The sequence below is a fragment of the Dromiciops gliroides genome, chromosome 2 (genome assembly GCF_019393635.1).
Source record: "Dromiciops gliroides isolate mDroGli1 chromosome 2, mDroGli1.pri, whole genome shotgun sequence".
NCBI classification, from domain to species: domain Eukaryota; kingdom Metazoa; phylum Chordata; class Mammalia; order Microbiotheria; family Microbiotheriidae; genus Dromiciops; species Dromiciops gliroides.
Genome location: NC_057862.1, coordinates 152,576,922 through 152,599,976, shown reverse-complemented (window position 1 = coordinate 152,599,976; position 23,055 = coordinate 152,576,922). Strand labels below are relative to the sequence as shown.

Below are 23,055 nucleotides of genomic sequence, written 5' to 3'. Positions count from 1 at the left end.
TACCTCCAGGAGCCCCTTTTGGGGCCGGTGGCTGTTCCTTTCCACCCCCTCCCCCCAGGAGTGGTAGGACGGCTCCAAAGCCAGGGTCCCATGTTCTTAGCCATTTTCCTGGAAAACTTCATTTTAATTTGTGGCCCCTTCCCGGGGAGAAGTGGCAGTTGCTACTGAAAGTTGGAATCCGACCCCGCTGTACAGATGGAGCTTGGTTGCCATGGCAGCTGGGTATTTATTACCATCCCTCTCCACCCCAAGTTGGCATTGGCTGGACTTTAGCCTTGAATCATCAAGAACGGAAGTAACAAAGGAAAGGGAATCTTGAGAGTCCAGGTAGCCGGCTCCTGACCCAAACAGGGGAAATAATGGTGAGTGAACCGAGGTCTCTAGGTGGGATCTGCACAGAACAAGGAAGGCTAGCTATGGATAATTTCTTCTTGTTCACTTTCTCTCTCTCTCTCTGCTACAGGCGAAATTTCTGTCCCAGGATCAAATTAATGGTATGTACAGTTTGCTTTTAATTAGCAGGATCCAACACATTTAGCAGTTTGAGGCAGTTCTTGTAAAAGCAAGCCTCTTTCTGAGTATTGTCCTGGGGTGGGGGTGGCGGGGGCTGAGGGGGATGATGGTCCACAAGCTGGGTTAGGCCCAGCCGGAGCCTGGAATGAGCACAGCTCAGAACCTGGAAGAAATGGTTTGAGTTTGTTGAGAAAGGCAAGACTGGGGAAAGACATGGAGAGTCAAGAAAGGGAGTTGTTTGATTTGGAAAGCAAAGGAGGAAATGGAAGAGGAAGAAGAGGAAGAGGAGGAGGTAGGGAAAGGGGGAGAAAGAAAAAACTCATTAGATTTGCTCAGACTTCTAAAGTATTCTCTATCTAACCTGCCAAGGAGGATTGGAGAATGTTGACACTTTATTGGGTTTATATTCCTTTTTTTAAAAATTATTTTATTGTTTTGGCGTAAGTCACTTTCTTTTTTCTTTTCTTTTTTTTTTTTTTTGTGCGGGGCAATGGGGGTTAAGTGACTTTCCCAGGGTCACACAGCTAGTAAGTGTCAAGGCCGGATTTGAACTCAGGTATTCCTGAATCCAGGGCCGGTGCTTTATCCACTGCGCCACCTAGCCGCCCCCTATATTCCTTTTAATGGACCAGTTGGAGACCAGCAACAGCAAACATGAAGGACATTGAGAGTAAAAGTGAAGTCTGATACCTGCAGTTCTTTCCATTTGGTCTTTCATGCAGTTCAATTTCCTTCTTTTAAACAGGAGGAAATTGAGGCCCAGAGAATGGAAGTGACATGTCCAAGGTCACACAGCAAGCACTAGTCTAATTCTTTGTGGTATGGTCTGGGTCTCTGTCTCTTGTCTCCCTCTCTCTCTCTCAAACGCACTCACCCCCTCAGGAAATGAAACGAGGAACCCACGTACATTTCCTGCCTCGCTCATCTGGGCAAAGTGGGAGAGGGTATCAGGGGGAAATGGATGTAAGAGAAGCAGAGGCTCTTTGCCACATTCCCTCCAAAGGGTCATCCTGCCCCCAGTCCAGGGTCCCCAAACATCAAAGCCGCAAAAGAGGATGAGTAAACCCTCCTTCTGCCCCCCACCGGCAGTGGAGAGGTTTGTGCGTCTGCTCCAGTCTCTTCACGCTCAGCCCCGTCCCCCGCCCCCAAGACTGCCCATCTCCCTCCTCATCTCAACCCAACGTGACAGCGGGCGACAGGAATTCAGCCCATTAAATCTTGCTCCCCGAGCTGAGCGTCCTCAGACCGAATTAGGCTCTGGCAGGAAATGAAGATGTCACGTCCGATTTCTTTACGTTCCACTTAAAATCTTCAGTCCCATCCCCCTGCTCCCCACGAGGTGTCTCCTCTAATTAGCCCTCTGCTCGGCGCCCTCCAGTACCCGGGCGGGCCTCCCTCCCGCACCCTCCCCCCCGCATCCTCCCCAGCTCAGGAGCCGCAAGCCTGTACAACAGGGGAAGGTCGAGTAGAGAGCCCAGCTCCTCAGTCCCCCCTCCTTTTGCCCCTCCCCCCACTTTCCTCTGTTTACAGAAAAGGCAGCTAATTGACTCTGAGCGCCGCCCACCCTGCCTTTCATTAGTATTCCAGGCTGTAACCCTACACACATAAATGTTTCAAAAGCCTTTTCCCCCAGAAGAGATCCTTTGGCTCTCTGATGGATGTTCCGAGGCTGAGGAACTCCATAGTTCATTAATTAGGAAACATTAAGAGGCCTCCGGCTCCCTTGTAGCCACCATGCTCTGTTCTCTTTTCCCTGCCTCCCCCCTCCACTACCCCCCAACCCACCCGCAGCCTGGTGCTTGCCCCCCTGCAGAGGGCCAGGCTCTGTCTGACGAGGGGAGCTGGGATGGCCGTAAGATGATGGAGCAGCTGGAGGGAAGATTCCAGGGACTAAGAAGTGATCTTGGGAACAAAGATCCAAGGATTTGGAGGGAAGAGAAGACAAAGGAGATCTAGCCAACCACCAGGGTCCCTGGGAGACAACAGTAAAGCAAGAATTTCTCTCCTCGGTGAGAGGAAGTGGGCTCTGAGCTCAGTTAGACCCAAAGAGGAACCTCCCTAGAATGTTAGAGAGTTCCAGGCCTGGGGTCAAGAAGATGAGTTGAAAGTTGTTTTCAGACACTTACTAGCTGTGAGACCCTGGACAAGTCACTTAACTGTCATCTGCCTCTTTCTCAGATGCAGGATTTGAACCCAGGTCATGCCTGACTGCAAGTTCAGCATTCTATCCACTGTTCTATACTGGACCAAAAAGGAAACTATGTGATGATAACAACACCTACCTCCCCAGGGTTGTTGTGAGGAGTAAATGAAAATAAATCTCGGAAAGCACTTAGCACAGTGTCTGGCACCTAGTAGGTGCTATCTAGACTCTATTCCTAGTGTTTTAGGTAGTCTTTGAGAGAGGTGGAAGCAGGGATGTGGACCAGATACCCTTTCTAGTTACCAGACAGCAAATTGCATCCAAGCTTGTCCCAGGAAGCAGATGTAGTTTTTCGATAGGGGAGTTGTGTGTTTTGTTTTGTTTTGTTTTGGTGAGGCAATTGGGGTGAAGTGACTTGCCCAGGGTCACACAGCTAGTAAGTGTCAAGTGTCTGAGGCCAGATTTGAACTCAGGTCCTCCTGACTCCAGGGCCGGTGCTCTATCCACTGTGCCACCAAGCTTCCCCGGAGCTGTGGTTTTTAGGGCCTAGTATGTCACCATCCGGGTCACGTTGGCTCTCATGTTGGGGACAACTGGTAGGATAACCCTGGTTTGCTTCCCTGCTAAGGCTGAAAGAGGCCTTTCTTTGTTTCCTTCTCCTCCCCTGAGACAGAGTACAAGGAATGCTTCTCCCTCTACGACAAGGAACAAAGGGGGAGAATAAAAGCTAACGACCTAATTGTGGTGATGCGGTGCCTGGGGGCCAGCCCGACCCCGGGAGAAGTGGGAAGACACCTGCAGGATCATAAACTAGGTAAGTCTGCTGGAGCCAGGAAGCTCTGGGGGGAGCTGAGCAGAAGTTATTAAGTAAGAAGCAGGATCAGGCCTGCATCCACAGCTGTCAGCCTGGTGGGGAAGCTGAGTCAGTGCAGTGGGAGGACCACAGCGCTGGCAGAATGTAGGCCACCAGCATCAGCTTGGGAAGGAGGAAAACCAGAGACAGAGGCTGGGGAGGGGAGGGTGGCTGTAGGCGGAGCCTAGGCCTGGCCGGGGGAGGGGGGGAGCTCTTCCTCCTACTATCCACCCCCCAACCCTAACACAGAAGTTCTATGTGGAGACAGGAAGAGAAGTATATGAAAGAGCAGCAAACCCACTGAGAGCAGAGAGGCAGTGGGAGAAATGGGAGAAGCTGTGTACAGCAAAACATCTGTACTCAACCTTCCTGGGGAAAGGGTTAGACCGTAGGAGATTAGGGCACAGCAGTCAGATACAAACGAGCCAGCAGCCAAACTAGGAGGGAAAAAAAGCCAAACCCCTGTGGCCGGGGTCCTCTTTTCTTTTCAAAGTGTTCTTAGTTAAAAACTTAAAAATTACAGACAAATATAGATGTTTCCAGGTACAAAGAACAAATGACGAGCATTGTATAGGAAACCACAATCTTCTGGGAGTTTTTTTTTTTTTTTGCAGGGCAATGGGGGTTTAAGTGACTTGCCCAGGGTCACACAGCTAGTAAGTGTCAAGTGTCTGAGGCTGGATTTGAACTCAGGTCCTCCTGAATCCAGGGCCGGTGCTTTATCCACTGTGCCACCTAGCCGCCCCCGGGAGTTTATTTTTAATTAAAATTTTTTCAATTAATAAAAATTTAATTTTTTCTCTTCCTATGTCCATCCCCCCATCAAAGAAAAGAAAGCCAAAATCCTTGATGTTCTGTGTTATAAACTTAACAATTATGGACAAATATAAACATTTCCATATACAAAAAGCAAAAAAGAGGATTGTGGGTGAAGCCATGACCATCTGTTAGTTTATTTGTAACTAAATTAAATTTTTTTCAATTAACAAAAATTAAATTTTCAATCTTCCTATGCCCAATCCCCCCAACTCCCCATCAAAGAAAACAGAAACAAAAACCTTTGATGTTCTTTGTTATAAACTTAATAATTGTGGACAGATATAAACATTTCCATATACAAAGGACAAAAAAGAGGATATGAAGCTATGGCCTTCTGTTAGTTTATTTGTAGTTAAATTTTTTTCGGCAAGGCAATGAGGGTTAAGTGACTTGCCCAGGGTCACACAGCTAGTAAGTGTCAAGTGTCTGAGGCCAGATTTGAACTCAGGTTCTTCTACCTACTACCCCCCTAATTCAAAGTTAATGTTCTCTCCTTCCCACTTCTACTTCACCCTATTCCCCATCAAAAACAAACTCTTGACTGTAGAGTCAGGCCAAAAAATATTCCTGTAATCGGCTGTGTCCAATAATGGATATTTCAAGGGACAGCTAGGTGGCGCAGTGGATAAAGCACCAGCTCTGGATTCAGGAGGACATGAGTTCAAATCCAGCCTCAGACACTTGATACTAGCTGTGTGACACTGGGCAAGTCACTTAACTCTCATTGCCCTGCAAAAGAGAGAGAGAGAGATGCCAATAATGGATGTTTCATTCTGGGTGTTGAATCCATTTCCTCTCTGTCCAGAGAGGGGAAACATTTTTCACCATTGGTCCTCTGGAATCATGGATGGTCCCTACATTAATCAGCATTTTGAAGTAGTTTTCCGATAGGGAAGTTGTGTGTTTTGTTTTGTTATTGTACGCCATGGTTCTCCTGGTTCTGCTTATTTCATTTTGCCTCAGTTCATACAAGTCTTCCCAGGTCTCTCTGAAGCCAAACCTTTTATCATTTCTTACAAGGGCCTCTTTCCAAAACACATGCATGCAATGTGTGAATCTATAAGGAGTCAAGCACAGCACATAGGCAATCCTGTAAAAACTGGTGGGAAGGATGTGTATGTGTGACTGGGTGAGAAAGGCATGAAGATTCTAATTCTACAGTTGACATGTGCCTAGCAGCAGCTGATGGAAAGACCTGAGTTCAAATGTGACATCAGACAGTTACTAGCTGTGTGACCCTGGGCAAGTCACTTCACCCTATGTTTGCCTCAGTTTCCTCACCTGTAAAAGAGGGATAATAATGAGATAATATTTGTAAAAAATGCTTAGCACATGGTAGGCACTATGTAAAAGCTTCCTCCTTCCCCCCTTTAAATTCTGCAACATGTGTGCTTTCAACCCTTTACTTCACTTGAGCCTCAGACGACAACCTTGTGAAGAAGGTACTACATATATTATCTTCATTTTACCAATGAGGAAACAAAATTCATGGAGGTTGAATAACTTGCCCACAGTCAAACATCTAGAAGTTATATATTTAGTGCTTAATAGGGTTCTTACATGTCATTGATTTTCCAGGTTTTACAACTGAGGAAGGTGGAGTGAAGTGCCCAGCATAGGATTCAAACTCAAGCCCTCTGACTTTGAATCCCTTAGGCCTTTGAGAGGGGAAGGAAGAGTACTAAGCAGGCTTAGATTCCCTCTTTCTCAGATGCAGGATTTGAACCCAGGTCATGCCTGACTCCAAGTTCAGCATTCTGTTCACTGTTCCATACTGGCCCAAAAAGGAAACTCAGGAGAGCTGTGTATGACCAAAGTAAGAGACAGACAGACAGACACACGCACACACACATACACAGAGACAGAGACAGACAGAAACAGAGGAAGAGACAGAGACAGAGGAGACAGAGAGACAGAGGAGACAGAGACAGAGACAAAAAGACAGACAGAAACAGAGAGAAATAGGGAAAGAGACAGAAACGGAAAGAGACAGAGACAAAGAGACAGAAACAAAGAGAGACAGAAACAGAGAAAGAGACAGAGAGAGACAGAGACAGAGAGACAAAAGAGAGAGAAAAAGAGAGAAAGTACCCCCAACTCACCAGTCACTGGCACTGAACGGAAAGCTTGCCCTTAGTCACTGGGGACCACAGGCAGGCCCAAAGAGATAAAGGAAAGTGTTCTTTCTGTCTCAAACCCCCCAGGGCTGGTAGGAGTGCTTCTAAATTTTGGCTTTTCTTTTGGGGTTTCTGGTTCTAAGAGATTGGTTGGTTATGTTCTAGGGTTCTGTCTTCTTTTCACGGAAAATCAAAGTTTATAGAACACTCAGTTTTCCTTCAGTCACACCCCGGTTTCTGATACTCCATGAGCCCTCATGTCTCCCTCTCATTCTCCTTTCTGAGCCCACCGCTTAATGAGTTAGTAGGTCTCATTCAGAAAAGTTGAGAATCATATGTAAGGACCCTTGAGGCAAATCTTCGAATCACAGCATGTTAGTACTGGAAGGGGCTCTTAAGATGATAGTTTAGTCTAATCCTGCAGTAGAAGTACCACTAAATTCAAAGAAGGTTTGGGTTTCATTCTAGGCAGTAACTAAGGGTGGAGCCACAGAGCTTTGCTTCAAGGCTGCAGAATTTAGATATTGTGAACTGTACTTTTTGTCTCTTAGGATCAGTTTCCTGGAGTCCTATGATGTGCTTCCTCTCCCAGGCAAATCTCTGAAGACACCTCCCTTCCCACCAACCTTTATCCCCATTGCTCTAGGCACTAAAAGCGCCATTACAGCTCTGAGTTCAGATCCAGTCACTACCCATAAGACCTTGCAGAATCATTTAATATGTCTGGGCCTCTATTATTCCATATGTAAAGTAAGGACATTACACTTGTTCTCTACAAATGCCTTCCATCTCTTAAGTACTATGGATCACCTCATTTTGCAGGTGAGGAATCCAAATTGCAGAGATGAGGTGACTTGCCCAAAGTCTCACAGTGAGGCAGTAACAAAGCTAGGACTTGAACCAAGACCTACTGATGCCAAGTCTGGGTTTCATCCTGTCATGCCATGTCTCCTCCAATCAGTGTTGCTCTTGTGGAGTTGTTTCAGTCATGTCTGACTCTTTGTGACCCCGTTTGGGGTTTTCTTGGCAAAGGTACCAGAGTGGTTTGCTATTTCCTCCTCTAGCTCATTGGTCAGATGAGAAAACTGAGGCAAACAGGGTGAAGTAATTTGCCCAGGGTCACACAGCTAGTAAGTGTCTGAGGCTGGCTTTGAACTCAGGTCTTCCTGACTCCAGGCCAGGTGCTCTACCCACTTTGCCACCTAGCTGCCCCCTCCTGCAATGCATAAGGAAAGCAATTGTTTAACAAACTAATTAAAACGGTATGTTTCCCCCTCACTCTCCCCCCCCCCCCTTCCATTTTTTAGTCCTGAGCTTACATTGATTTGATGCTTAAATCCCCATCGGCCACAACCAGGTCTCCTGGAGAAAACTCTCCTTCCTCTCCCTTTGTGCTTTGGTATTTCCAGACAGAAATGCTGAGCTGGATTTCTCTACCTTCCTTACCATCATGCACAAGCAAATGCAACAGGAAGAGCCACAAAAAGAAATTCTACTGGCCATGCTGATGACTGATAAAGAGAAGAAGGGGTACATCACTGCAGAAGAACTAAGATCCAAACTTACCAAACTGGGAGAACGCTTAACTAACAAGGAAGGTAAGAGACCTATGAGTGTGGCTGAAGGTAAATGACCGGCCCAAGGTCACAGGAGCAGCAGGAGTCAGAGCTTAAGAGGACAAGTGGCTGTCAGCTTCTGCTCATTTCTGCTACTGCTTGCTGTTAATGCAGGTGGGAGGACTGGCCTGTTGCAAGGCTAGGCCTACTCCAGATCCTTCCAGGACTTAGGGTCCTTCTCAGTACCTCAACCACGATCTCCTCACAGAAGGATCACAGATTTACAGTGAAAGGGGATCTTACTATCCATTTAGGGTAGCCCCCTCATTCTTTTTTTCTAAAACAGATACAGAAACTGAGGCCCAGAGAGTTTGTTACTTATCCCCGTAAGTACTCTATAGATAGTAAGTTGCACAGCAGGATTTGAACCCAGGTCCTCTTACCTCCAAATCCAATACTCTTTCAACCGTTGTTGTTCAGTCATGTCTGACTCTTCATGACCCCGTTTAGGATTGTCTTGGCAAAGATACTAGAGTGGTCTGCTATTTCCTTTTCCAGCTCATTTTATAGATGAGAAACTGAGGCAAACAGGGTTAAGAGACTTACCCTAGTTCACACAGCTAGTACTTATCTGAAACTGGATTTGAACTCATGAAGATGGAGTCTTCCTTACTCCAGGCCTGACACCATCCACCTAGCTGATTCTATGATCTCTAAGGTAGCTTTCTACTGCTATAATTCTATGAATTTAAAACAGGCCTGTTTTTCCCTTTTAAGTGCTAATTAGCTCATTCTAAGCAGGGGCAGAAATTTAGGGGGTTTCTTGAAATGTTTGAAATCCTTCAGTCAGACTCAGTGGCACTTTCAGTATTTAGGGAAAATCTGCTCTTCCAAGAATATCAGCTGGGCAGGCGCTTCATAGGAAGGAAGTTTCCAAAGCTCCCAAGGACTCTTCCTCTGGCCCCTCCTTGTTCTTGAAGCTCATGTGGATACCTGACCTTTGCTCCTTGACAGCTAGACAAGCAAATATCTAGAAGTAATCTGGTTCTAACACCCACACAATTTCCAGGGAAATACAGTATGTCAGGAATGCACGGGAGGATAGGACTAGTTGAAACCTTTCCAGATCAACAGAATCACGGCCAACCTTTCCGCCTCCTAAGAACTTGCCTTTTTTTATTTGGGAAGCCAGATTCTCCTTGGGCTCACTCCAACACGGAGCCTCCACATCAAACAAAGAGCCTGCTCCAGAATGCACCACTTCGAGTTCTGTCCTTAGGACCCTTCCCCCGCTCCCTACCATAAGATGGGGGCCAGGCCCAAAGCACCATTAGTCCTCTCTCCCCCTCTGGTGATTTGGGGGCTCAGGGGGCTGGGGGTAAGAGATTCAAGGATCCGGCTTAGCACCACCTGACCACACCACTCTCAACATTTCCTGTTTCTTCATAGGGGACAACCAAATTCCAGAGCCCAAGGCCAGAAACCTGGGAATAATTTCCCTTCTGGTTAATTGGTAATTCCTTTTCTTTCAGGCCCCTACAGAAAATTCAGCTGATATTTAATGAAAGTCCAATTCAGGCAACAGAAAAAGGTGGATGGTGGGAAATCTATTTGCTATCCAAAATAGATCTGGCTTAAAAAAAAAAAATCAAACCAGACTTTTTGGGGGGGCTTTCTTTGTATACAATGCTTGGCAAATAGTAGGTGCTTGAATAATTGATTTGACTTGACTTGTGTAAAAGATTAAAAAATTTTTTTAAAGAATCTACTTCTTAGTTACTGGGTGAGAAGCAGGCAGCCTCAGTGGATCTAGAAGTCTTAGGTCAAGTCTTGCCTCTGACACAAACTAGCTGTGAGATTTTAGGCAGATTATTTAAACTCTCTGTGTCCCAGGCTCCCAGAACTGTGGATCGCAGAGCAACTGAAGATCTGAACTTAAGAGAGGAAGTTTTTTCACTGGGAGTTCCCTACACTGATGAAATTATATGTCCAGACGACCAAGAAATATATGAGACCCATTGCAAGGTGCTTGGGATACCAAATTAAAGAATAACAGGATCCCTCCCCTGAAGCAGCTTATGTTCTAGAAGGGGGGATACAACATGTGCACCAGTGGCTCTGATCAATTTGGTATGTATGTAGTAGTGGTTGAACAGAAGGATATGACAAATTTGAGAAGGGAGGACAGGCTTTGAGCTGAGGCATCGATCAGGAAAGGCTTCATGAGGCTGATGAGTCCCTCAGCTGGGCTTGGAAGAAAAGGGTTTTCAACAAATAATGATCTACACTGAGGTAGTTCTAGGGACTGGCAAAGGTATACTCCAATTCAGAGAGGCAAGAGAGGGTGGGATGAGATCGGGGAGTGGCCATTTACTCTGCATTGGGGGAACATAGTTTTTGTTGTTCAGTTGTTTCAGGCGTGTCTGACTCTTCATGACCCCATTTGGGGTTTTCTTGGTAAAGATACTAAAATGGTTTTGCCCTTTCTTTCTCCAGCTCATTTGACAGATGAGGAACTGAGGCAAACAGGGTGAGGTGACTTGCCCAGGGTCACACAGCTAGTAAGTGATTGTAGTCAGATTTGAACTCAGGTCTTCCTGAATCCAGGCCCAGCACTCTATCCACTTTAGCTGGAACATAGAAGAGAAGGGGAATAGTATGACTAAGGCTGGCTGGGAATAGGAGGTTGGAATAAATATATTTGTCATATAGATTGGGATCTGTAAATTTTTCAGGGAGTGGCTCCTATATCTTCATGAATCCCCCTTGAAATAGAGAAATTTCTAGGTGGGAGCACACCTTAAAATTCTTATCCCCTTTCTAGAAATTGGATTTGAGAATTTTGTGGGGGCTGTTTTGGTTTTGTCTTGCATTCAGATATGGGTAAGTAAAAGGGATTAAGAATTAATCGAATCTTTGAGTTGGCAGGGACCTCTGATGTCATCTAATCCCAACCTGCTGAAAGTATCAAGCACTTAGAATTTTCTGGAGGTTCACCAAAATCAGTTCATGATGAACATGGAGTCAAGAAGACCTGTAGTCAAACCCTGCCTCAGACTCTAGCCAGGCAAGTCCTCCCCCCCATTTTGGGCCCATTTCCCCATTTGTAAAATGGGGAGATTGGACTAAATGGCTCCAGTGCTACTGTCTGGCTCTGAATTTATGATTCCATCAGTCTTTCCGATAACTAGAATGGTGGAGTGGATAGACTACTGGGCCAGAGTTAGGAAGATCTGTCACTGATTAGCTGTGTGACCTTGGGAAAGTCATTTAATTTCTGTCTGCCTCATTTTCTCACCTGTATTTGTTTTTTTTTTTTTTTGAGGGGCAGTGAGGGTTAAGTGACTAGCCCAGGGTTACAGAGCTAATAAGTATCAAGTATCTGAGGTCAAATTTGAATTCAGGTCCTCCTGAATCCAGGGCTAATGCTTTATCCACTGCACCACCTAGCTGCCCCAATTTTCTTACCTGTAAAACAGGGGCAATAAGAGTGCCTACCTCACAGCACTCTTGTGAGGATCACATGAAAGAAATATTTGTAAAGTGCTTGGCACAGTGCCTGGCACATAGTAAGTACTGAATATATGCTTGATTCTCTCTCTTTCCTTCCTCTCTAGGGAATGACCACAAATCTTTTTTTTTTTTAAATATTCATTGCTGAAAAAGGAGTTAGCATGGTAGAGAGTCAGAAGCCCAAGTTCTAGTCCCATCTTTTGTCACTAATTAGCAAAGTTGCTCTTCTATTTCCCACATCTCCAGTAAGGGAGCTGGCTTAGACAATTTCTCATCCATCACAGTTGTACCATTCTTTTTTTTTTTTTTTAAGCGAGGCAATTGGGGTTAAGTGACTTGCCCAGGGTCACACAGCTAGTAAGTGTTAAGTGTCTGAGGCCGGATTTGAACTCAGGTCCTCCTGACTCCAGGGCTCTGGATCTAGGGAGTAGCTAGCTTTATCCGCAAGATTGTTTAAAACCACCATAAAGGCTGTAAGGATAAAATAACTATCTTCCCTCACTTTTTCATTCTAGTAACCACCAAGATTGTGACTGAAATGGCATCTCAGATTCCCCGCCCCCCCACCTCAGTTTCTGTGAGGGGCCCACTTAGGTACTTTATCTGCCAGCTCTATAGGATTGAGAGGCAGCATTGCTGTGGATGGAGATCTAGATTTGGAGCTAAGAAGATCTAGATTCAAGTTTCACCCCTCATACATCAGGGCTGTGTGACTGTGGCCAAGGCCTTCTTGGTTTTCCTAAACAACTCTCTGAGACTTTAAATTGCCAAATAATCCTACTAATGAAATTACAGGTCTGGTTCCAAAACTATATATGGAGAGTTAGCAAGTAGGCCGCTGTTATTCTCCTAATTCGTGTGTTTAATGGTCTGTATTTAAAGCATGCCACCAAACTCACATACATCTATCATTGGTTTAGCCAGCAAAGAAAATAGTACTGTTCCCAAGGAACAGAGAGAAGGAGTGATTTTCTCTTCTTGTCCAGGGTTAGGACATCAGAACCTGCCTATCCAGGTGCTGAATGATTTCCCTCTCCCACCCCCTTTTTAAATCTTGAGTAGCTGGTCAGGCTTGAAGGCCCCTCTGCGGCCTGGCACTGGCCTACTTCAGGACCTTGGTTCTTTACTAATCTTCAGATTAGGGACGGGGAATCATTACTGAGCATGACCCGAATTCTACCCAGATGGTATCGTCAGGCACCAGCACGATGTTGGAAAATCGTGTTTCCCATTAAAATGGGCATGAGGGAGTCTCCTGCTGGCTGCCTTCATCTTGCTAGAAAGTGACTCAGAGCCCCAGCAGTGGAGGGATCTGATGTTCAGGGACAACATACTGGGATGTTTCCAACCAGCCGGCTGTTTTCGTAGGAAACTTCTTGGTGAAGGAAGATAAATGACAGTCTCCTCAACTTCCTAAAAATACCCAGAACTACTATTACTAGATACCAGCTTGGGCACTGAGCAGAATAATTAAACTTTGGGGAAGGGCGGCTGAACAGAGAATCACAGGACATTTTCTAGCTGCCCTGAATAATATGTGCATAGTGTCTGTCCCAGATAACTTAATATGGTAGGTGACAATTGTCATATCTTGATTTAAGATTCTTGTTAAGTTGAATTCTTTGAAAAATACCTAATAAAACCTTAAACCAGAACAACTTAAGGTAGGGAAAGAGGTTGCTCTCACATAGTACTTAATGTGGGATCCATGAACTTATTTAATATTTTGATAAGTGGATTTCAATATAATTGATTTCCTTTCTAATCCTAGTTTATTTTATGTATCTAAAAATACTATTCTGAGAAGGGGTCCACAGGTTTCACCACATTGCCCAAGGAGCTCCTGATAATAAAAAAAAAAAAGGTTAAGAACGCTTTAGAGCAAAAGGAGGAGGAAAATACCTCTAAAAGGGTTAAATTGAGTTGTTCTGGAATAGATAGTATAGGGTGAAAAGACTGACAGACCAATATTTTGTCCAGGCATTCAGAACCAGAAGAAACATTGGAAACAGGAATTAAAAAACACAAAAACTCAGAACAAACAAATCAGAACAATTTATGTTTGTGGCTTATAGATAGCAGATTCATTTCAGTTCTAGTATTCTCATTAAAAAAGAAGGAAAGATTACAAAAGACAAGATAACCCAGTACTAGTTATCTTATTGGTATCATGGAACAAGAAGAGAAAGAATCAATTTTTTTGCCCTCACACTCTGTCTACATCAAGGTCAATATGATTCCAGTTTAGGGATAGGGATATACATCTTCGTTAAATTCAACTCAAACTCAGTCAGAGAATCCTAAAGAGACTGGGCCAATCCTGGGTTAAAAATGGCGGTTCAAACTTTCAAGTAAAGACTGGAGTGAGAATAGAGTTCTCACTTATAATGGTCTCTTCCTCTTCCTTTCTCCCCACTTTCCCAAATCCTTAGAAAATAAAATTTCTGGGGCAGCTAGGTGGCGCAGTGGATAGAGCACCGGCCCTGGAGTCAGGAGTACTTGAGTTCAAATCCGGCCTCAGACACTTAACACTTACTAGCTGTGTGACCCTGGGCAAGTCATTTAACCCCAATTGCCTCACTTAAAAAAAAAGAAAAAAAATTTCTGAGAATAGTTTAAACTCAGACTAAAACCATTTAAGGGCAGCAAAATCCAAAGCCATACTGAGTGAGGGCAAAGGGAGAACTGACTGAGCTCCCAGGGCATAGGATCTGACCGAGCAAAGACTCCTTTTGCCTATTTTGCACTCAAGGTCTTGCTTCCTTCAATGTATAGGAATGCTATCTATTTTAATAAAATGGAAAGAGTCTTTGGGGATCTTAATTTCTGAAAAGAGCATACTGTGATGCATACAAGCAACACTGAAACTGAATTTAGAAATTAATGTGATTCATTCTAGTGGATGATCTCCTGAAAGAAGCTAATATTGGACCAAACGGCAAAGTGAAGTACAACGAATTTATCCAAATGATCACACTTCCTACAGCAGATTACTGAACTGGATACATGTGGATACAAAGAGGAGTCATTTTTGAAATCTGGAAACTTCTGCTATTCGATTGGATTTTTATAAAACGTGTCCTTTTTACTCTAGGGGAAATGGTAGTATCATGCTTAGGGTGCTGCCTTCTATCCCTGACACAAGAACTCTGTAATGATACAAATAAAATTGTTTTTAACAGTGTTATGACCTTAATGAATAAATCCACTTAAATGGGGCCATCTAATTAAAGAACAAAAGGGTAACTAGGTGGCTAAGCCGACAGAGTTCTGGGCCTGGAGTTAGGAAGACACCTCTTCCTGAGTTCAAATTCGGCTTCAATACTTCCTAGCTGTGTGATCCCAGGCAAGTCACTTCCCCCTGTTTGCTTCAGTTTCCCCATCTGTAAAAATGAGCTGGAAAAGAAAATGGCAAACCACTCCAGTATCATTGCCAAGAAAATCCCAAGTGGAGTCATGAAGAGTCGGACATGACTGAAAAATACCAAACCCTACCTTTAAAGCTCAGCGACTATCTTCCAAACGAAAAGAGAAATATTGCCGCTACAGCATTAAGTTAAATATTCTTGGCGAGGTTTCATGTTGCATCATGTATCACATTATCAGGGTCATTCACATATTTCCAGTCCCTATCTTATGTACCATATTTCCAGTGTATTCCTCTACACACATATATACATAAAAGTAGTCACTACTGTGGAAACCTAGCTAAGAAACAGTGTGTAATAATTAAGTTGATGCACTAAGGTTCCACTACAGAGAGAACATGCTAAAATCCATGGATAGCCTGCATGGAAACAATCTTAAAAACAAAACATTTCGGACACAAAAACTCAGAGCATCTGACACGGCCTACTACTAGAGGCTTGGGCCTCTATGGAAACTGAACATTTCACTGCCTAGAGAAGTTCATTTACACACCAGGAGTTTGGCTCTTTTTATTTTTTCATCACCTAGGGACATGGAACTCCTTTCCTACACACCTCAAAACTTGATGACAACCCCTACTATGTGCCTTTGATACAACCCCTTGGGAGCTTCTGCCTTGGATCACTTTTCCAGCTCTCCAATCTTAAATCTCTCTAGCTAACTGCTCCTTACCCACTAGCTATAAATTTTTCTTAAAAAAAAAAAAAAGCCTTCCTTAGACCTCAATCATCTCAAGTTATTTCCCCTTCACAGATAAACCTCATAGACAATAAGGAAAATGTTCTCCTGTGCCACCCACTCACTTCTCAACCCTCTGCTATCTGGCTTCTAATACCATAACTCAACGGAAAACTAGAGTACTCTAGGACTATTAATAAACTCAGTGGTTAAACTGACTCTTTCTCAAGTCTTCACCTTCTGTGACTTTTTCTGGAGCTTCTGACACTATTCTGCCTTTTCCTATCTGGATGCCCCCCTCCCCCTCCCTTCCCCATCCATGACTCGCTGTCTCCTATCTATCTGGATGCTTCCCAATCTCCTTGTGGGATTATTTTTCATTTTTACTCCATAAACATGGGTATTCCAAGACTCTCTCCTGGGATTGCCTTTTCTCTCTATACCTAACCTTGGTGAACTCATTTGTTCTGTGATATTATAATCCTTGCTTTGATGAATATTATATATCTATACTCACCCCTAAACAGAACATCCATATGCTCCAGTGGCATTTCAAATTCAGCATGTTCACAAATGGAGCTCCTCTTCCCTCCTCACTTTTTATTTGGCCTGATTTCTCCCTCCTCCACAAACCATCTTCCTAAAGGGACAGGTATGACGACTACTTTTTTTTTTTTAAGTGAGGCAATTGGGGTTAAGTGACTTGCCCAGGGTCACACAGCTAGTGAGTGTTAAATGTCTGAGGCTGGATTTGAACTCAGGTACTCCCGACTCCAAGGCCAGTGCTCTATCCACTGCACCACCTAGCTGCCCCTGACGACTACTTTCTTACTCAAATATTTGATGACTTACTTGCTTTTCCAGGATAAAAACAAAAACAAGCCTCTACTTTGTCATTTAAAGCTCTCTACAACATAGATCCTACCCTCTCTAAACTCTTCTCTTCCATGTTGTAGCTAAACAATCACTAGTCTTTCCCAAAATTTGCCTTTCCTGAAAGCATGTTATCTCTAATCTTTGGAGGGTAGCCCTTCTTCATCTCTGCCTTTTAGATTCCTTTTACGACCTTTGAGACCCAGTTCCAGTGCCACCTGCTTTGCATAGCAGTCTTTGATCCTACCCATTCCCCCCACTGTTTGATGTTCCTCCTCAGATATTCCTAATGTGCTGTCTCGATCTCTCTTTTGCCTCCTTAATCTTTTTTTTTCTTTTTTGTGAGGCAATGAGGGTTAAGTGACTTGCCCAGGGTCACACAACTAGTAAGTGTCGTGTCTGAGGCTGGATTTGAACTCAGGTACCCCTGAATCCAGGGCCAGTACTCTATCCACTGATCCACCTAGCTGCTCCTGCCCCCTTAATCTTTACTGTCAGAATCTCTCTCTGTACATTTTATCTTTTTGGGGAGGGTAGAGGGGGGCAGGGCAATAAGGGTTAAGTGACTTGCCGAGGGTCACACTGCTAGTAAGCATCCAAGTGTCTGAGGCGAGATTTGAACTCAGGTCCTCCTGAATCCAAAGCCGGTGCTTTATCCACTGTACCACCCAGCTGCCCCTCTGTACATTTTATAACCTACTTCTCTCTGCCTATAGTAGAGTAGAATCTCCTCGAGAGTAGCAGCTGTTTTGAGAACACTGCCAATCACATATTAGTACTTGTTACTGAAGCTTAAAATGGCACTGAAACTTTTGGGATGCTATAGTGCCAAACACACACACGAGACTTAATAAATGCCAAATTTATAAGAACTCATCCCTTTTTCACCAAGACTATACCATAGGGTCCTTAGAGTCATAGAGCTCTGGAACCTTCTCATGTTTATACTGTTTAAGCTGTTCCAAATGGATGTGCCAACTCCAGATTATCTTTCAACCGAAGATTCTAAGTCATTAAAAAAAATCTCTGCCCTCTCTCCCCGCAAATAAAAAAACCTGCCCATAGCCTATTCTTACACTAAATCGTAACTGCTTGTGGTCTACTTTTCTTGTACCATTTACAGAACAGTGATGGTAACGATTTAAAATATAGGTATGAGAAGTTTAAATGACTGTCAGAATATTTAGAGTTGGGAAAAGCCTAGAGTCAAATCAAATCACTTCATTTTAAAAGATGAGGAAACTGAGGTTTTGATAAGGAAACAACTGGCCCAAGGTCATGCAAGTAAGGTATTACCGGTAGAGCCAGGATTCATTTACAAGTAGGTCTTTGGACTACAAATACAGGGCTCACTACACAGCAGCATACTCTTCTTTGCCGGTTACCTTATAATAAGAGGGGAAAGGAGGCTTGCATATTTCTTACTTACCACATAGCCATTTATGGCATAACTGACTTTCTTTTAAATCTCTGGTGCTTTGGAAAGATTATCACCTTATTTGCCCAGCAGTATATTTTACAGAAGACAATTAACTGAATGCTTTTTTTTTTATTACATCTAAAGATCTCTACATAAACAGGTAACATTCAATAGGTAAACAATTTTTTCCAATGCATGTAATAAATATTTTCACTTGGTACTTTTATACAAACTGACATTGGTCTACTATACATTTTTAAAAGCCATTTTACTGGTTTGGCATGCGGTATGGAAACTCTAAGAGAGAAATTTTTAAGGCAATGAGTCACAGATTTAAGTTCATGGAATTTATGGTCACTTTTATATCTGTTTATATACATTTCCCTTTGTTAATTAAACAATTAACAGCAGCACACTCTGGGACCACCAGCTATTCTCCCCCCCTTTTGCATCTAAGCTGTTTATTTTTTATTTTTATTTTTTTAAAAGAATTTAACAACACTTACATTGATAAAACAAAATCCTTCCTAAAATAATTCTAAATGTGCTTTAAAACCTTGAAATGCTGAATGTATTTAAAATTGAATTAAAAAAAATTCTTTCCACAGTTATTAATTTTAAAACTGGGCTATGACTCCAACCAGTTTCAGAAATCCAATATAAAGAAGCAAATCACATTCTTAGGAAGCTTAGGTGAATCTTTGCTAAATAGGTAATGATCTGAAATTGTGATAATGCTTATATTAAAGAGAATAAGAAATCTTTTAATGCTCAAAATAAATTATAATCAACCAGCCTTGGCATGGTTAAAGTTCAGTTTTTGTAAAAGATGTATCCAATAATGCCCACAAAAGCAATTAAAAGCCATTTCAACCCTGCTATTCAAAACAGTTATTTACTCATATTTGTGTGCATATATATATATATATATATATACACACACATACAGTATTGTACATAAACACATATACAGACACACAAACACACACACCTACTGTGAAAGACGCAGGCAATAGAGATGAGAGCCAAAGGCCTAAAGATCATAGTAGTTACTGAATTTGTTCATAGACAGTTCACCAAAGTTGAAAGACAAAACAAGGAATTACTTTTTTAAAAAACCTCTTTCTGAGACAGAAATGCAGTGGGATATGACATACTTTTTTAAAACCAAACTGAAAAGGTCAACAACAGATACTGAAATCTGATAGTAAATAATAAAAATTGCTATCAAATGCAAAATTTAAGGAAACTCAACACAAGAAAAATAAAACTAAGTACAGTGAAATGAACACCAATACTCAAAGGTAAAAGAAGGGTTAATTTCTTTTGTGAAAGCATGAAGGAAAATCAAAGGTGAATGGAAATGTATTCCCCATCATTTTCTGCCCTTGTTTATTTAGGTCTGGTGCAATGTTTCAGACTGAGGGACATGGAACCTAAGAGATAATCTTGCTGAATAAATGCTGAGGGGTTTTCAACTTTTATCCAAAATGTTTGTAATTCAGTTCCATACAAAAAGGTATTGATCTGAAAACTTAAAAAAAAAAAAAAAGCTTTTAAGTTAAACTGATGGAAACCTGTGCCTTATTATGATGTGAAATAAGAACTCCCCATATGTTTTGCCATCATTTCCACCTCAAGGTCAAATTTAGAAATATATTATGATTTTATTACTAAATATATTAGTCTAAATGAATAAGCCAGCAATATTTCTAAAAAGTGTTTAAACAAACACCTCAATACCAGATTCAATTTATAACTGAAGTAGTTCCCATTTTATGATGTTTTATTTTAACTGACACTTAATAGACTTTTATTATAAATGGTCATATAGTGAATATAACTCAGCCAGTTATGTGTGGAATACACATGCTCAGGGGAAGACTATTTAACTCACTTGTAGCTCACACACACTTATCTATAAATACATATATACACACACATATACATATAAACACAAACATTTTGTTTCGTTGTTTTTTTTCCCCAAATTCAAGTCAACAATTTAGTGGCAGAGGGAGGCTGTAAAAATACAAAGACTATTTTTAGATGCTACATATTCATGTGAACCAATACATTTATCATACAACTGATCATACAGCAATCTTGACTTCTACCTGAACGAAAGTAGGTCATTTTGTTATCAATGCAAGGTTTAAAAAGACAACTTCATACACAAAAGGTGGTCCTTGATCAACTCTGAAAACAACTAGCTGACATCAAGTGTTTGAACATAAAAACCCAGACTGGAAAACTGGCAAATTTAATATTCCTTATCTTTCCTGATAAACTTATTCCCTGCACTCTCAACCAGCTAGAAAAATATTCTGTACACCAGAGAATACTATATTTTCTCTGATGGTGACTTTGGGACACAAGTAGAATCACTTTACCCCCTTCAGTTTTTTATTCCCCACTCCCACCCCCACCCCCCTTTCTGAAAAACAGCTTTCAATCTATTTACACATTCCACTATTTAATAAGAATGGTTCAGGCCAACTGATTCCATAGTTTTATAAAATGTCTTTCCTATGTCATGCATGTCTTGAAAAGGTGAAGAAAAATAAAGCCCCAAAAATAAAGTGAAAGAAAATTTAAATGGTGGGCATTAAGTTTGGCCCAAAGCTTAACAACACAAGCATACTGACAGCCAGAAATTAAAAGTGACAAAGTAAAAAACATTATGATTTTCAAACCCTTTATCAAATAGAGGATTTGTACAAGTTGAGACATATTGGGTGCTACAGAATTATTTTCCAAAAAGCATTTACTTTTAGAATTATTTCTCTTTCAGTATGTTTGTTTTTTTAAATGCTGCCCCATGACCTCTTTCAGCTGCACAAACCAAGCAACAGAGCATTTGAAATTACTTTTACTTCCTTAGCCTGGTGAAAAAAATTTTATGCAAACTTGCCACCCTTTCCATCAAAACAGGAGTTCACTGACTACATGAGTAGTCAGTGGCAACCTAGAAGAGTTCCAACTTCTAATATTCCAACTTAAGAGTTAGAATGAAAGTATGTCAGTCCTTTGCAGGTTAATAACTATGCAGGGTGAGTGCAGCAGATAGAAGTATGTGATGGAATAGAAGCAACTGGGATATTCTACAAAGATTCTTAAATGTCAACTTTAAGATCTTTTAACATGTTTGGGGAAATGGAAAACTTGATATTCCAACTGAACAAATTTGGATAAAATCAGAAGTGACAAGAACACACACTAACACTAACACACACACTCCCATAAACTACATTCTGAAACACAGAGGGAATGAATGCACCAGGACAGATGAGATTTATATAACTTAAAGTTGGGTAAAATCTATGCAAAACACAGAACTCAACTCTGCCATTATCAGGAAATGGCAAGGTGTTTTTTTCCCCTAACAACAAAAACAAAAAAAACCCCAACAAACAACTGCCTACAATTTAAAACTTCATACATGCAATTCCTTTTCTGTTACTGCAAAGAAAGCAATGTCTTTTACATCCAAACTAAAAAAATAAAACCACAGGACAAATGTAAATGTTGAAAACAAAATCTTCAGAATCCAGTAAAATGAATAGAAGGTGGTTTGTGGGTGGCTGTTTTTTTCTTTTTCTTTTTTTTTTTTCGCGTGTTTTACCAGACAGGCAGTCTTAGGTTTATATACAAAAGTAAAACTGAAAATATAGTTTTGTTCTCTGTACATTTCTTTTAATTTTTTTCCCTAAAAAAAGGAAAAAAAACACACACTTGTGTACGTTTCTAAACAGAATAAAGTAAAACAGAGCACAAAGTTCTCTTCTTTCTGCCAAGTTCATTGAGTCTGGGGGGTAGGAGGAAGGGGGAGGGAGAGGGGAAATCAGTCCAATGAGATAATGTCCGGTATGATGCCAAAGATTGATGCTGTGTCTGTGCTGCTTCTATTGGCAACTGCATGGCCATGACTTTCTCGCAGGCTGTTAGAGGAAACAAGACTGCTGTTACTGCCACTACTGCTTCCATTCGTGGTTGGAAGGGCAGTGCTACCTCCTGCATTTAACTGATCAAGAAACATCTGCGAAGAGGCATATGGAAAAAAACGAGACGAATGTAAGAGGTCTTGATCATCCGAGACAGCTGCTGCTGCAGCGGCAAGAAGGGAGGTGTTGTAATGCTAGGAAAAAAAAGACAAATAATTGAAAATTATACTTCTGAATTATTAAGTTTTCCTCCCAGCAGCACAAACTTGAAGTAGGAAATGGAAATATATTGTAAATCTCTGAATGTTCCTTAGTGAGACAATTGGTACAATCAAGTGAATTTATGTAGTAGAGATCATTTACCTCTGGAGACCTTGGTTTCTGAAACCAGAAGAAAACTGGAAATAAAAAGTATTAGTGTTCTTTATTCCAATGCAGAAAGCAATCAAATCTCAAAAAGTCAAATTATAATGCAGAGCATTATAGTCCTCCCTCCTTGTGAGGAGACATTCATTGGCTAAGCAATTTATCAGCCAAAATAATTTGCTACCTATTGGCATGACATGAAACAGTACTGGGACAAGGCAGCAAATAAGAATACTTTTACTATATTTAAAACACAAGTGAAACAAAGTTTTTGAAGTATTGCCCTTTAAAACATGAGGGTTGTGGTATGTGGCACTACCATTTAGAACCTTCCAAGGAAAGCCATTTTATTTCAGATGTAATAGTTATACTTTTAAAAGAAATAATTTGTAGAGAAAATGAACAGAGTAATTTTTTTCCTACAACATACCTGATTGTCTCCTGATAAGAAGGGAAAGAAATCTAAACCTGTTAAGAATAAAAATAAAATGTTAGTATCTTTAAAGACAAGTAAAATTTAAAATGTTAAAAATGTCTTTAGATTAAAACAATTATCTCAGTACACTCAAGCTTTTTAATAATAAATATATTGAAATCATATACAGTGTCCCAAAAGTTTTAGTGCAGTTAGACGATATTAAAGCTTAAAACTGCACTCTAAGACTTTTGGAACAACACCCTGTACAAATGTGAGCAAATACTTTGTATAAGATTTTATATTCTTATTCTCTAAAAGGTTGCTGACAGTCACTAGGCTTCAATGCAAATTAAAGAAATTCAAAACAACTTTTATCCATACATTGTTTTTCTTGGTCTCTTTCTGGGTACTTA

General features: G+C 41.6%; 2 protein-coding genes across 4 annotated transcripts in view; one reads left to right on the top strand and one right to left on the bottom strand.

The window, feature by feature from the left end:
- The first annotated feature begins 246 nt into the window (after positions 1–246).
- Positions 247–15,669, top strand: CALML4 (calmodulin like 4). 3 transcript variants are annotated; one of them, XM_043983583.1, is made up of 5 exons: positions 247–362; positions 464–494; positions 3,330–3,470; positions 7,855–8,043; positions 14,414–15,669. In XM_043983583.1, the coding sequence occupies exons 1-5, from the start codon at positions 360–362 to the stop codon at positions 14,509–14,511; spliced, it is 462 nt and encodes a 153-aa protein (XP_043839518.1). In that variant the 5' UTR covers positions 247–359; the 3' UTR covers positions 14,512–15,669. The 3 variants fall into 3 exon arrangements, with proteins under 3 accessions (XP_043839518.1, XP_043839519.1, XP_043839520.1); XM_043983584.1 differs by having other exon boundaries at positions 285–362; positions 3,326–3,470; XM_043983585.1 differs by lacking the exons at positions 247–362; positions 464–494 and adding an exon at positions 2,271–2,522.
- Positions 15,670–18,023: 2,354 nt separating this feature from the next.
- PIAS1 (protein inhibitor of activated STAT 1) overlaps positions 18,024–23,055 on the bottom strand; it is a 158,714-nt gene continuing 153,682 nt past the window's right edge. The window contains exons 13-14 of the mRNA XM_043983582.1: positions 22,655–22,692; positions 18,024–22,052 (exon numbers count right to left, since the gene is read on the bottom strand). Of these exons, the coding sequence (XP_043839517.1) occupies positions 21,759–22,052; positions 22,655–22,692 (332 nt within the window). The 3' untranslated portion in view covers positions 18,024–21,758. The remainder of the gene's footprint in view (positions 22,053–22,654; positions 22,693–23,055) is intronic.